Source organism: Antrostomus carolinensis, unplaced genomic scaffold, assembly GCF_000700745.2.
Source record: "Antrostomus carolinensis isolate BGI_N321 unplaced genomic scaffold, ASM70074v2 scaffold2902, whole genome shotgun sequence".
Classification (NCBI taxonomy): Eukaryota; Metazoa; Chordata; class Aves; order Caprimulgiformes; family Caprimulgidae; genus Antrostomus; species Antrostomus carolinensis.
This window is the reverse complement of record NW_010298903.1, coordinates 66,001-81,923: the sequence shown is the minus strand read 5'-3', so window position 1 is coordinate 81,923 and position 15,923 is coordinate 66,001. Positions and strand designations below refer to the sequence as shown.

At 38.7% G+C, this 15,923-nt stretch overlaps 1 protein-coding gene across 1 annotated transcript in view; it reads right to left on the bottom strand.

Moving 5' to 3' along the window:
- Positions 1 to 584: 584 nt before the first annotated feature.
- The window catches only part of XRCC4 (X-ray repair cross complementing 4), a gene marked incomplete at its 3' end in the record, with an annotated part of 63,000 nt that continues 47,661 nt past the window's right edge, over positions 585 to 15,923 (bottom strand). The window contains 1 exon segment of the mRNA XM_010162602.1: positions 585 to 775. Within this exon segment, the coding sequence (XP_010160904.1) occupies positions 585 to 775 (191 nt within the window).

Here is a 15,923-nt window from a genome sequence, read left to right as displayed (position 1 = left end):
TTCCTAAATGTGTTTTTTCAGATAAAGCTATAGAAAAACAAGATAAAACTCTGACTTGTATGTGCTATGTGTTTTATGCTAACTGAAACAAGCATAGATTACTTCACTGCAGAGTGCAGTGGCAGAGAATTCAGCTCATAAATGTAATCTCTTGCAAAATAAATAGAATTTTTCCTATAACACCACACTCATTTTCCAATTCTGGCTGCTTTGACAAGGCAAACAGATTAGAGCAATGGCACCTTATTTCCCACTCAAAAATGTAAGTAATTTAAACTGCTAGTCCAAAGAATAATAGGAAATAATGGAAAGGAAAAGGCTTCCTAAAGAAAGTGGAGAGCATTCGACAGAAAAGAGGTAGTTTTATTTTCTACTTCATAAAGATAAAACCAGCTTTAACTGCAAAGTTTGTAATACCAGTTGTATCTTTGACGTCGGAAGGATATTCACAACTACACGGGCTGTGGATAACTGGGCTCGACACATGTGTCAAGAGAAGAAAAATTGGTGAATGACTCCAAAAGTGCTCATCAGTAAAGCCTGCACTGACAGTGTGAAGTATTGGTGAGTTTCTCAAGTACCACCTGTGGATGCACTTTTAAACTTACCGCTTCTCCACGTCACTCCAGTTACAGAAAAGCCTTTCATTTTCTTTTTGCAGATGCTCATTTTTTGCCTGCAGTCTTCCCAGGCAGTCCAGACAGTAACTGATCAGCTCCTTAATCACCTCTGCCGGACTCGAAACTTTCTGCAGCTTCAGAGATCCAAGTCTAAACTAGGACACGAGGAAAGAATGAGTTACTTCATCTGTACTAGAAAGACCACAAAACCTCACTCCAATAAACTTGAATTCATACTTAATAAGCAAAAGAAATACCTTACAGTCGTCCAATTCAAAGTGATATAATAAATTTGTCATAAGAATAACTGTGGAATAATCTACACACCATTTACTTATGCAGCCGATATGTCTTAATGGTCACCTGTGATTCAATGGGCACAGGATGTAAGTACTGACATACTTTCTAATGGGCAGGAAAAGAGATTCCACGCAGCAAGAGTAGCATGATATAGCAACAACCTGCTCTTGAACAGGTCAAAGGAGGTCAGTAGCATAAAGGTGCAACCTCAGATTTCATATAAAAAGCATTTTTGATGTAATGCAGAACCATGGGAACTGACAACTTATACGGTATTGCTAACACGTTCTTGCATCTGCCCAATTCTCGTACCCACAGCACCAATACAACAGCATAGACATTACTGATAAACCTAATGAACATTAACTACCTTTGGTTTAAAGCAGCGCTACCAATGCCTCTCTAAAACACTTGCATGCACCTGATGGATGAAAACTGGTCTGCAAGTTTTCCCTTTCAGGGCTCAGAGAGCAAGTTCTTAATAATAAAAGGAGTCCTTCAATTAAATAGGTGGCCTCAGTAATTCAATGAGATTAAAGGATAGGATCTATAATGAATCATTATATTTCTTCAGCAATGGGGATGTTATACAGGATATACAAGAGGCCTGAACAGATTTGTTCTGCATGGCCTGGCAGAAACAACAGAAAACTGTTGTTTCTGTAATGTTAAAGGAGGAATAGTTCAGTCATATGAAGAAAACAGTATCAGCTAAACTATAAATACATAAAACTGGATGAAGATATAAAGATATAAAATATGTTCAACATTACAGTCTGAGGCAATTGAAGAAGGAAGGTATTAAGGTTGCTTGAATAAGGTCGCACACATTATCTTAAGAGAAACAAACCAGAAGTGAATGACCTGACTTTAGTGCTTTGGAGTTGGTAGATGATGGGGAATCTGAACTACCTTAAGGTACACTTCCACAGCTAACAGAGCCTACAGAAAGCCTTAGGGGGCTTTTCCGACACCTCTCCATATCTAGCAGCAACATTTGCCCAGTTTGACAAGAAACTAGTTGAGGGAGCTGATCCAGAGAAAACCAGAGTGGGTTGGATGACACAATCAAGACTTTGGCCAGCTGAAACTAGAGCGGAAGCAGACTTCTCAGGTAACAGGCATCAGAATGACTTGGCTTTGATTGGAAACGCCTGCAGAAACACTGAGTTGGTGAAAGGTAAGTGGAAGGAGAAGAGGTCCTCTCTCACATCTTGTAATTATTAAAAGGATTGCCATAACTGTTATGGCATTTCCCTACAAATAGAACTATTACTCATCTTTTCAAGTTGAATATATAACACCTTAAAAACAGTATAAATGTAAGTGGTACCTGCTAGGGAAGAGTTCCGTCTATGTCATGACACCTCACCTACTAAAATCAGAAATGCCATTTCATTCATTTTTTTTTTTTTCCCCTCACTTTAGTTAATTTTACTTGTGAAGGCATGGAAAATAACCAAATAAAAGAAATTTATGAAAAGTATGTATAGCATTTGTTAATACTTTTTAAAAAGTGAATTTTACTACAGCTATACATAAGCTTTTGCTGAAAAAGGTTTTGATTGCTCAGAAAGATTTTTAAGGCATTGTCTGAAACAAATAACAGTCCTCCAACTTAGATAAGATATTTTACCTGTGGACGTCTCTGCAACAACATGATACCATCTTTAGAAAGGTTAATTTATCAGAAAATGCAGCAAACCCAAAGGTTTATTTTCAAAATAGCCACTGATCTTTCTTCCAAATTCAGATGTACTGTCTCTAACATGTCATTTTCCTTTAGCTTACGCACATCTGATGGCTACAGATGAAAAGATGCATTTAATTTATTTTTAGAAATTAGATTATATTATCAGTAACCCACAGAGTGACATGTATTCCCTGGCTATCACACTCGCTGTTTGACAGCATTAACAAAGATGGACATTTGCGTAAAGGAAACTGTTTTTCATCACTTGCAAGCCACCAACAGACTATACGGATAAAGAATTCAAGCCACACTTTAATACTAGCCACAGAGAGAGAGAAGCACAGTAGCACAGATAAATAGCAACACAGTCTTCTCCTTACACTGTGGAGGAAATAGCAAGAAGTGTACATCTTTTTGTCTTAGGCTTTTAATATAATCAGCTGGGATAAGGTATAGGAAAATACATTTAAATAGGAGAAATGCACGTGGAACAAACCACAGTTTACTCAGCACAAGAGCACAAAATCAGAATACTCCTAAAACAGGTTAAAGTGAGTAACTTTCAGATTTCAGCTGAAAGCCTGGTTTGACTCTCAAACACGCAGCAGACATTTCCAAAGCAATTGTAATTATAAACAAACACCAATTCAGCCTCTTACTTAAACATATTACATAAATCGATACTGATAGTGCAACATGGAGTTTTGAAACTAAAAAAATACATCCTCAGCTTCATGGACCTCTGCCATGAAAGGATTTCTGAAAATCTGTATGAAAAAAACCCAATGTCCTTATTTTTATAAAAGCTGATACACTGAAAGAAATCAAACCAGGTTTTTGGGCATGCTGCTTTTTTTGATGAATTCTCAAAATGGAGAGGGGAGAGGTTACACTGCAAAGAGCAGAGCCAGATATGTGTGCCAGCCTGTTGAGCCATTGCTAAGGTGTCAAGCAGCAGAGAGGAGGTGCTGGAGAGATTTGCCACACGGCTACAGGGACGCAATGAATTTGGTTGGCCATCTTCTCAGGTGTTCATTTCAAAGTCCAACACAGTAATAGTTATTCCTTAATTCAGTCTTTATACAAAGCAACTGACTATTATGTACTTTCTTACATTAAACTTCACTGTGTTGCTTCTTGTGTCTTACACACCGTGATCTGTGGACCATTTCTAGGAGGTCCACAGAAGGTAAGCAAAGCAAGCCCATCACCAAGAGGCTTAGATTTATTAGGCAGGCTCTCACACATCAACTGAAAAACAAAGAAACAAACAAATCATAAGGCTTCTGCAAAACAAGTATTCTTCTGTATCTTTTTTCCCCTCCCAGTCATCTAATCTTAACTTAGGATAGTTGTAGGAGTGAATTATCTGGGTTTCATTGCAGCTATCTCCAGCACCTCAATGCAGAAAAACATGGGACGTTTACATACAGCCCTAATTAACCCAAAAGTAATGTGATATTGGATATGCAGTTTTGCTTCGCCTCCTTCATACAGAATGTTATACAAAGCGTACCAAAAAGCTTCCTCAGGATGTTTCTTCAACATGAAATTATTCGTTACACTGAGCTATTACACCGCCTCTTTAACAAGCACAAAAGCTAGCACTAACAATAGTAACATTGTTATCTGAGCAAATTACAACTGATTGGCATTTTCCCCTGTAAAGAGCCCAGTGCTGAGAGACTGATAAGGCATAAAGGCAGACAGATCCGTTTCATTTCCAAAGCACCAAGACAAAGCACGAGCCATTCGTAAAACAATGTAAAGAGAGTGAAATCTCAGGACAGTTTTGCTCTGAAGTCCTGCTGGCATCCCAAACTGGAAAGCAAACTGTGCAGATGCACAAAATAGCACAATTTGAGATCCAAGGATTCTGAATTCAGGACAGATGTGTGATTTGCAGCACTGATTAACACAGAATTCTATTGAAATTCAATGTTTAGGGGAAAAAAAAAATCATAAAAAAGGAGGCATTAGTTTTTCCACATTTTGCTTAGTTTTTGCTAGCAACTAAACCAACAAATAGTACAGTTATTTGTCCTTCATCACAAAAACCACAGTAGTGAAACTGGGAACAGTGCTAGAAAGATTGAGCAGAAGTGGTTAAAGATCAGGATGCCATAAGAAACAATTAATTGGGTGGGATATCAAGAAAAACAGATCTTGCTTACTTCATCAGTGAAAGCTCAACATTAACACTTCACTTAAGCCATTTTTACATATGGCATGTCTATAATTTGGATCATGTTTCCAAGGTAAGTCTCATTTTGTAAAATCCTGCACATTGCTGCTCTCTAGCTTAATTTATATTTCTTGCCATTCTTCCAGCTAGTTCTCTAGCTTTGTATCATCTGCAGATGTAACTAATGTGCTTTCTACTTCCTCTTCCCCATCATTCAAGAAAACATTATGTAAAACAGTGAAGCACTAAACATTTCATTTATACAGAAAATGAGCATATCTGCTAGAGGTCCCAGTGGACAACAGACTGATTGTGAATGATATACTGCTTCCCTCCAAAAAACATGTGTTTTATTGTTTGTTGGGGGTTTTTTTACTTGTTTTTTAAAGACACAAGAAGATAAATATAGAACTGTTCAAAAAGTTGTGATCAGAAATCACACTCAGCACTTACCCCTTAGACCAGTATTTTAAGCTTAGAAATGAAAACAAGAATTAGAAGCTTATGACAAAACTGTCATTTTCCCATCACCTCTCACCTTGCCCACTGTTTGTCTTCTACAGATAAAGAAAGAAGTGATCACAGCCATAAGACAGAATATATTTTGGAAGTAAATGCAAAAGCATTTCGAGCAATTTTTCTTCTAATTACTGATGTTTACAGGAAGGTGCTTCACTTAGGGTAAAAAAATGTCTTTAAAACATGAGCCAACACATTTTTTCATGGAAAATTCTAAAACTAGATGAAAATTACTTTATTGTATAGAGACAGTGGATTTTAATTTTGCATTATACATACATACATACATATATGGTATGTAATCTTTGCATTACTACACTCCACAAGAAATTAGGGTTATCCTATCTAGGTCAATAAGTATCAAAGGTCATGCACTGAAATGAGAAGCTGTTTACGCAGCGATGCCTGCGGGCTCTCATTTCTGAGGCAGAATCTGATGCTAGATGCTAACAGTGAGCTAATTTCCAATAACAACAATTTCTTATTACGACATACTAGTCTATAAAAAAAACCCAAACATTAATGCTGGAAACTCTCATTGCATCTGCATTGCTGGCCATGATTTTTCTCTGCATTACTTAAATATCCTGACAATTCTTTCTAACAGTACTTGTTATCCAAAATATATTTAGGGAATTCCATGCTTCCACAAGCTAGAAAAAAAATATTTATACCGATTTTGTCTCCTCTTGCCCTGGCAGACTATAGCAGCTATATAGTGTCTCTCTCTCTCTCTTCTATTTATACTGTATACTTAGATCCTAACTCATCATATTTTGCTTTTTCCTTCACTATTTTGAAAATGATTTAACAAATAATTTTTACAGAAAGTACACCTACAGATACTTAGGTCTGAATTTGAAATTAAAATATTCCTAGTGTGTGAACTAACTGATGGAGTTTTAAATCTATGAGTCAACCTACATACAGCCCATAACAGGAAGATCTCTAATTCACCTGTACTCATCTTCCACTTTTCCTACACCTTCAGAGCAGGACTTGAAGATCCTTGAGTTCTGCTTCTAATCATGGTATTTCAACCTGTGTTAACAATCAGCTGGGTTAGCATAGTTAATAACTTCTACATCTTTGCAGACAGATGCTGCCTCCTGCAAGGTATTGTCAAAGCAAATGTCCTTTCATCGGGGAAATATTAATGAAGAATTTGAGGGAGGAAAAAAAAATTCCACAGCAGCCCACCAGCACGGAGCAGCTGTGTAGTTCTCCTCTGTCTTTATGGAGACCTGCAGTCTGTAACAGCAGATGTGACCCTTGCGTTGAAGCAGGAAAGCCCTGCAGACCCATATAACAACAGACCCTTTTGTCATTGCCCTATCCCGAGCATCTCTCAATGCCTTTCCTGAGCTAGAAGGGAGCTACACTGGGAGGGATTCCTATTATGGAGCTCAGTCTTACTAGAGCTTGGTCTTTCTATGCTATATATTAATGCCAGTTCAACTGAGTCTCTGGGAACGAAGGAGGATGGAGGAACAATCAGGGTGTTTTTTATTAATAAAAATCCCACAGTCAGAAACCAGATGTTTTCAATGCTCAAAAAGCCATTTTAATAATCTCAAGAGCCAAACCAAAACAAATGTTTTACTCACTTATTTTTCAACACTTGCACAAATTTATACCTAGAAAAACTTGCTACAATAAGATATTAAAACCTATCAGCTAAACTATCCTGAAGTCACCTACTGATGACCTTGCCTGTGGGTAATACTGAAAGTAAATGCTTTACCACAGAGCTAGAGATTCACCATAATGTACAAGACACCACTGGGTGCTACATTAATTCCCAAGTAAGATATCTCCTACATGCTTGCATTACAATAGGCAGTGTAAGATACATCAACTTCTTTTTTTCCCCAGTTGAAAGCTGGAACTCTTGCAAGACAGGCTGGGATTTCCAGAATCAGCCTTCCAACTGCCAGTTAAATATCAGTTCCCTCTTCTACGCCACATATGCACAGACTCGGAACTCAGATAGAATCAATACTTTGATAAAAACAAGTTTTCACTATGAAAATACCTATGAATTTAAAAGAGGAAAGTGTTAATGAAAATTCATGTACAGGGTTAAAGAATATGACCTACAAATGAATGATGCTGACAGTTGCTATACAAAGAAAGTATTGTTACAAGTTTGAATCTGGAAAGCATTATACCATTTTTATTTCTTAAGTCAATCAGTGAGTGGTCTTGATTTTTTAAAGCTGTGCCACTATTATCTCCAGGGAAATCATTCAACGGTAACCATGACATCCCTGGGTGTGGTAATAAAACGAGTACACTAGACTTGCACAATACAGTGATGACAATGTGAAAGCAGAAGTTGCTTTTGTAACAGCAAACTCTAGGAAGCTAGAAAAATTACAAAGTACCATGGAAGCCAAGAAATTTTGCCAGTTACATCAGCCAGTATAAAAATATGATCACCAATTACAAAAATCAAGTTTTAAGATAAAAATCCTGCCTTTCTCCACTCCTGCCTTTCCCTCCTGAAACGATATTTATGACAAAATTATTACTTCATCCTCAAAAAAAAAGTATCTTCCCACTTGACAAAGGCATTACATCTATTCTAGAGCAAAACAGCTGACATAAGCTATTTCTATTTTTCTCAGGTTTTTACTGCATGCTACAGAAACGTTCCATGTAAATTGCCATCATATTAGCTCCACACCAACTGATGAAATTCCATCTGGTTTCACTATTTTGTATGGCAGGGGTTCCCAAATATTTTGGAGAGTGCTTCCCTGTTTCTCACACCCTCAAACCCGCACATCCATGGCACTATGGCTCCCTCAACGACTGCAGTGCAAGGAGGCTACAAGTAAAATAACCAGAAATTGGGAACATCGCCAGGTATGAGGATACACCAGTATTATATACGTATAAGCACTAGAGTGGCCACAGCGTATGACCCATGCCAGCAACCACCTCAACAAACACTCTACAAGTACATTGCAGGAGTTGGAGCACCCCAGGGACCACTCCCAAGAGGCAGTTTGCAGGCAGTCATCCTCTTTGGGAGGCTGAGAGAGTTTAATAGCATGGACATAGACTGTTTCCCACTGGCTGGCCTCTGTGCCTGGGAACATTCCCAGGAAATTTTAATTTACTGGTGCAGAGGCAACCACAGTAGTCTTGGAATACTGCTCTATCAGGTTTGTAGAAGAAGACACTATATTTTATTAGATTAAGAAGGATCAGGGCACACTCCAGAGGAGGTCTCAGGTTTCCCTTCTGATGGAATATCTGGATCCTGGGGAAAGAGGCAGAAATAAGGCAAATTGCCTGACTCTGTCTTCTCAATAACTTCCTTGGAAGCACTGCGAGGCCACACCTGAAAGCTAACTCTTCCCCAGGCTAAAGCAGCCCTGGTCCCATAGCCTCTCCTCACAGGGTATGTGCTCCAGCCCCTGACCACCTTGACAGTCCTCCATTGGATTCATTACAGCTGATCAGTGTCCTCCTTGTGCTGAGATCCTGCATCAAACTAACTAATGCTAAATAAAGAGGGACAGCCCCTCTTTATTTGACACACTCTGCTAACTGCGCTCCTGTCAATATGGTCCAGGACACTGTTGACCTCCACTGCTGCCAGGGCTTGGACTCAGCTCACCACCCACCAGGAGCCAGGGCCTTACCTTCAAGAATTGTTCCTCAGCCCCATCATCCCCAGCCCAACCCCTTGCAAGGGCTCTCCTGGCCCTGGGCCAGGCTTTACATTTATCCCGACTTTCATATGGCTCCTGTCAGCTCATTCCCTCAGTCTGGCCTCTCTGCGTGGCAGCCCTGCCCTTGAGGGCATCCACTGGTCACTCCAGTTTGGTGTCAACTGGAAACTCAATGGATGCACACCCCATCACCTCCTCCAAGTTACTGCTAAAGATATGAAACAGGACAGGTCCCAGGAGAGACCATTGTTGCTCTCCACTTGTTACCAGCCTCCAGGCCCATATGACCCACTAATCACTGTCCTCTAAATCCCATCATCCCACTATTGTTCCGCACCCATCCAGACCATAACAGCCCAACCTGGACACAACATTGTCGGAGACAGTGCTGAAAGCCTTGCCACACTCCAGACAAATGGCATCCTCCACTCTCCCTTCAAGCACAAATCCAGTCATTCTATCACAGAAGGCACCATAGAGGCAAACACTGTCTGCATGGTCTGGCATGATTTGCATTTGGTAAATCCATGCCAACACCACCTTCTCTTTCATATGGACAGAAATATGCTCTGAGAGGGGTTGCTCCATGACTTTCCCAGACAGCAAAGTGAGCCTGACCAACCTGTAGTTTCTCTGAGCATCAATCCAGCATTTATTGAAGACCGGTGGAAGGTTTGCCATTCTCCAGTTGAACGTTCAAGACCTCTCCTAACATCTGTGACCTGTCAAATTTGATAGGGAGCAGTCCAATAAAGACCAGCTCTCTAAGCACCTTCAGATGCCATGCATCTGGTCCAAACAACTTGGATGGGTTGTTGCGGTGGATAAAACAGTAACATGAAAAGCCAGCTCTGCTCAGCAGTCTAAATTTCTTACTCTTACTTGGATTTCCCTGAAACTCATTAAAGTCCTTGGAAGCATTGCATTTTGACTCTCCATATTTGAGATCATTCCAGCAAGAAGCTCTTAACATAAAATCCCACTGCTCTGTTCAGTGGAAAGAGGAGGAGGACTTCTTTGAAGACTTAGATATTGTACCAAAATCTGAACAACATTTTTCCTGAGACCTCCCTAAAGCCAACTCTTTGCAATCACGGGTAACAATGTCACATGAACGCCCTCACAGATTAAGTTTTTAAAATTAGTTTCTTAATCTCACTAGTCTAGCTGGAAAGCTGTTGGAAACACTTTTTTCTAATTTGCCACCTAAACACACTCCTGCCCAACTTGTATCCATTTACTCGTGGGCAGACACTGTTCCTCAGTTTATATTATAGCATTCTTCTCCCTCTCTAGTGTTCAGACTCAGTTATTTATAGGTAATCATTTTTCTCTGTCAGTATCTACTCTGTCGAACTAGTGCTCAATGTTGTATCTTTGATTACAAATATGTCAGGTTCCCTATTCCTCATATCACACAAGCTTCCTCTCAATTTCAATTTGCATTTCTTGACTGTGGATGACCATAATAACATAATATAAACATAATTCTGAATATATACCATGACTGTGCAAATACACAGAAAATAGACATAGAAATTATGTGACACTTGCTGATCATCAATATTCAGTCTACCTGCATGTTTCATTTCTTTCTTTCACTCCGCCACATTTACCCTGTAAGATTCACCAGGATATGGAGATTATTTATATTTCATGAGGACTGGTTCTTCAAACAGTTTTGGAATAAAAAATGGTAAGTGAAAATAGTAAGCACATTAGATATGGCCTAAATACACCCTTTTAAAAAAATAATTAAAAAAGGTAAGCCATGTACATGGGTAAGAATAGTTGTGTAGGTGCTGGAAAGACACCTACTGAGCAAGAAACACTGATTTCTTTCATGAATGGCATTATATATCTACGTCCTTCTCTAAAGTCTTTGCAAAACTTCCTTGTTTAATCTTCACACTCCTCAGAAACGACACATTTCACATATCTATACAATCAGCTACTTCTGTAAAGCTTAATCCCACCCATGCTGAATGGTCTTTAGCTACTGAATTTTGACAGCTGTGACATGGTCTGGTCAAGATCTACCCAGGCTATGAGTCACTCCCCTAAAGTGCTCTGTAATCATTTTCCCCAAACTCACCCTAAGAACTGTTGCTCATGAGAATACTTCCTCCTCCAACCCTAAGCCCATATATATCAAAAAGAACCAAATCATATCTTTGTAAAAAAACCAGACACATTTCAAAAAAGGCATAAACTGAGTAAAGATACAGAACATTTGCACTAAAGCAATGTTCATCTCTCAAAGTGCTAAGCTACAGAATGCTGCTACTGATATTCCCTTCAATTTTCTTGACCCCTATGCAACTGAATCCTTTTGAGTTAGAAATACACAGAATACTAAAATGCACTGCAGTGGTAACACTCAGTACCTGTAATATTACGTATTTTTTCCAATTTTTTCCCAATGGTAATCAGATGAAATGTTCCACTTCACTAAAAATTCTGAGCAACTGGAGTAAAAAGGCCAAAGGCAAAGCTCCAGAAAGATCAGGTGCACTAGCTACTTATTAGAATAAATATGGAATTTGCAACTATACATAGCAGTTCCACAAGCAGTGATAACAGCCATGATTATGTAAAGAACCAACAATTCACGTAGTTTATTGAATCTGGGATGAAATTACTACTTCACCATGCAAAAACTGGCAGGTTTAAATTTTATGCATACATTCAAGTGCTTTATCTTCTTTTACCCTTCTCCTCTTTTATTGTTCCTTTCTATACTTCAGCCAGTACTGTCTATTCAGCTGTCTGCTACCAGTCTGCCTCTGAAGTGAATTTACAAAGACAACTGAAGCAGGACATCCTTAAAAGATCTTTTTTTCATCTTTTTTCTCATTAATTCAATGGCTCCAGGAATAATCAGACACTTTCCTACCTCACTGATTAGCAAGCAGGTCTGTGAGCAATGGAACTACTGAAGGCTGGCTTCCTATCGTTATGACTCTTGTGCTGGATCCCCTAATGTCTAAGAAGGTGAGAAATCCAGTCAAAGCTTTCCCCTTATTTAGTGCATTCATAACTTCTCTTTCCCATGGGGATTTGCTAGTGTCTAATAATACAGTTGATCTCATTCCACAGTTTTTTCCAAAGCAGACATATGAATAGGGTCTCTCTTCTCCATCCAGCCACCTATTTCCATGAAACTAGTAGGAACTTGATATCTTTGGGACCTTTACTCCTGTCAAATCTGTTTGAAATTGACCAGTAGTTTCAAAAGTTATTGGGGGGGAAGGGGGAGGAGGTAAGAGACTGGCAGTCAGCAGAGGCACACACTGTGATAACATAAGCTTTGTTTCCTTAGGAAGCAGGGTAAAACACTTGCACATTTTATTATTTTTAAAAATGCCCTGAACAGACTAGAAAATGAGCTTTACTTGGAGATCTAACCTTGCTTTCTTCCTTGTTTTTCATGTAACTTACAGTGTGGCAATAATAGAATAGACCCTAGATATAACATCTGAATTCAGGTCTCAGGGATTAAATACACAAACAGTTCACAACAATGTTAATTTAGATTTCAGAGGAAAAACCTAATAATATAGCTTAGCTCAGAATGCATTTTCTACAGGGTAGAACAGAACATGGGCCATTACCATAAACCAAGTGGCACACAAACTTATCACATAGCAACTTACTTGTGTTTGAGTCTCTCAAAAGTATGAAAGGATGCCTGCCAAGGATTTTTAATTTAATCTGCTGGCATTTTTTGTCAAATTTTCTGCATTTATGGTCAGGTTTCCAACTCAAAAATTATTCCAGAACAAAGCTCATTTAAGGAAAATCTTTAAAGTAGCTCTGTGAAGCTCTTTTTCTGAACAGTTAATCACAAAGTATACACAGCATGAACATGTAACACTGAAAAAAAAAAAAAACCCATGCAAAGGGTTTGCATGTTGAAACAGAAAAGTTTCTACAAATGTTATAAAAGGTAGATCCAGACAAATGTGCTTTTAGCAAAAATCTCTAAAATAAAAGCAAGGCTAGCAGGAGTGCCTGTGATATTACTGTCAGTAAAAGTTCCAAAGTAACAAAATATGAATGATTAATACTTCCAAGATTAAAAAAACACCACTACATTATGTGTTAGCTGCTGCATAATGGGAGTATTTTAAAACTACCTGTCAACTGATCATATTCCTACATGTGAAACCCAGACTGCAACTTTCTTTAAAAACTTTAATAAAACATAACTGAAATGTCTGGAGTAATAACTGTCAGATATGAAGACAACTTGTCTTGGGAGCTACTTCCCTTCAAACACTGACCTTTAGGTTTGGGAAGTAATGGAAACTATAAAGTGCTTCTTGAATACACCCTTGGAACTCACATGCCAACATTTTGCAGTAATTTAAGTCTGACTCCCCCTGAATATGCTGTACTCTGATGGATAACAGCTCAATGATTGCACATGATTTTTTTTGCTTGGAAAGTAAATGTATAACCACGTGAATAAGCATGAGATAATGCCTAGACTAAGGCAAAATTATAAAAGTGTTCCCAAGTAAGTACTACAAACAATTTTCCAGTGTGAGTAATAACACAGGGCTCATTTAGAACAACCATTGACTGTTTTCAGGGCGGTTTTTTTACCCTTTGTTTACAACATCCTTTCAGGATGTTGACAGCCACTTATGAAAATCTTTAAGATCCAAATATCTGACTACTTAATAAAAACTTGACTGAATGGAGCTATTTTATCCCATTCAAGAAAACAAGAGATTGAAGATTTTCCTCTATAGTACTAAACTCACCTATATGAGCTACGTGGTGAACATCTGCGTACACTGTGCCCCACCCACAAACATGGAAATACTACATTCATCACAAGTTATATGTAGTGAATATGACAAATCTCCAGTAAAGCCAAAACTCCAAGCAGTGTTAAATACACAGAAGGACATAAACACTTCTATAAATTATCAAAATATGAATAGTGTATTTCTTTCCATCCAAGAGTCTAAAAGAAACAAACAAAAAAAGCCAAACTCCTATTTTCATGCAGAAAGACGAGAAACACCAGCTCAGATTCAAGAATGCAATGCATGTGAAATAAACTTTAATAAATTATGTCTGTCTACACCTACATCCCTTTTCTTACTGTTTGATTTCATCACCAGCAAGAGATTTCTTCCACCTACATACACAAGCTGAGCCCTTCTAGCCCTCCTCAATGAACACTTCTGCCTTTGTGCAGGAATCTACATTGTTGCAACTACCTTCATGACACCTTTATTTTATGTCAGCATTAACAAAAACAAACAAACAAAAACTATTAAAAAATAAAGGAATATTCACCTGTATTTCCTTGTAAAACACTGTCATAGACACAGAAATTTGACAATCAAAACTTGTTCTAGAATATAGGGAGCTAAAATGCTCTAGTAATAGTAGGTCATAAATTTTACAGTTAAGAGATTCTCACTTTGTTGCAGGCTGTGTGAGGGGGGGGTGGGGTGTGCATTTTTTCCCCTTTTTTGTCACAAGAATACTCCCTTCAACAACATCGAAGTGTTTGTGACCACAGTGCCAGATGGTACTATCCTAACAAGGACCCACCAAGCAAACGTAACTCTCAAATAAAACTATAATACAAGGAAGACAGTTCAAGCTTGAACTATTTAGAGGCTCAGTAGCAGCAGCAGCAGCAGTACATCTTTAACCCCAAACAGATGTGACATGTATCATCCTTTGAGCCAGGATGTTTCTCAAAACATCTGCAGGAACCATTGTGTGACTCCATTCAGAACTACAACTCCCAGCACAAAATTCTCAGCCTCCTACCCAATTTCCTTTGGATATACACATCTGCAGAGAGGGATACAATGAAATAGCAGTTGCAGATGACTTGGGGAGTTAAGGAATTAAGATGTCATTATTAAAAGGCATTCTCTGTAACTGCTCTAGGCCAGTAGCCGTTCAACACCTAATGCTTACATACAGGAAAGACCTGGGAAAATACTGTATTTCACATTGTCCAGGCTAAGTAGCAGCTCACAATGGTTTTGGCCTTCAAAGAGGATCTACAGACACTGAGGTGCTGCAGGACATGCATAGAGCAACAAAGCTGGTGAAGGGGCTGAAGAACAAGTCTAACGAGGAGCAGCTGAGAGAACTGCGGTTGTTGAGCCTGGAGAAAAGGAGGCTGAGGGGAGACCTTCTCACTCTCTACAACTGCCTGAAAGGAGGGTGGAGAGAGGTGGGTGTTGGTGTCCCTTGCCAAGTAACAAGTGATAGGACAGGAGAAAATGGCCCAAGTTGCACCAGGGGAGGTTTAGATTGGATATCAGGAAAAATTTATTCACTGAAAGGGTTATCGAGCACTGGAACAGGCTTCCCAGGGAAGTGGTGGAGTCCCCATCCCTGGAGATACTTAAAAGGTGGGTAGATATGGTGCTTAGGGACATGGTTTAGAGGTGGACTTGGCCGTGTTAGGTTTACGGTTGGACTCGATGATTTTAAAGGTCTTTTCCAATCTAAATCATTCTAGGATTCTACATCAACACTACTCTATTTCAGGATGCTAGTATTCAACTCTGCTTACTACATAGATACTGCTCTGCTCCTTAAAGGAACAAATTAATACACACAAAAAAGGACAGTTTATTTCTCAGAGGTTTCTCTACAATCAGAAAAAAAAGGAATTTATTACAATCTTGCTTCTGTCTTGTTTATGCTCTGGGCATGAAATTAAGGTTTCCCTTCTCAAGTTTGGCACTACCCAAACTTACTATGACAGAGGAGAATTTAAGACTAAGTACTACTGTGAAAAATGTCATGTTACACATTCTACCATGTAAAAATAATTAAAATATGACATTTTTATTCCATAGGTAAAGGTCATTTCTGACTGATCAAATGCCATTTCGTACAGTGACTGATTCAAGGTAATTACTAAGTTG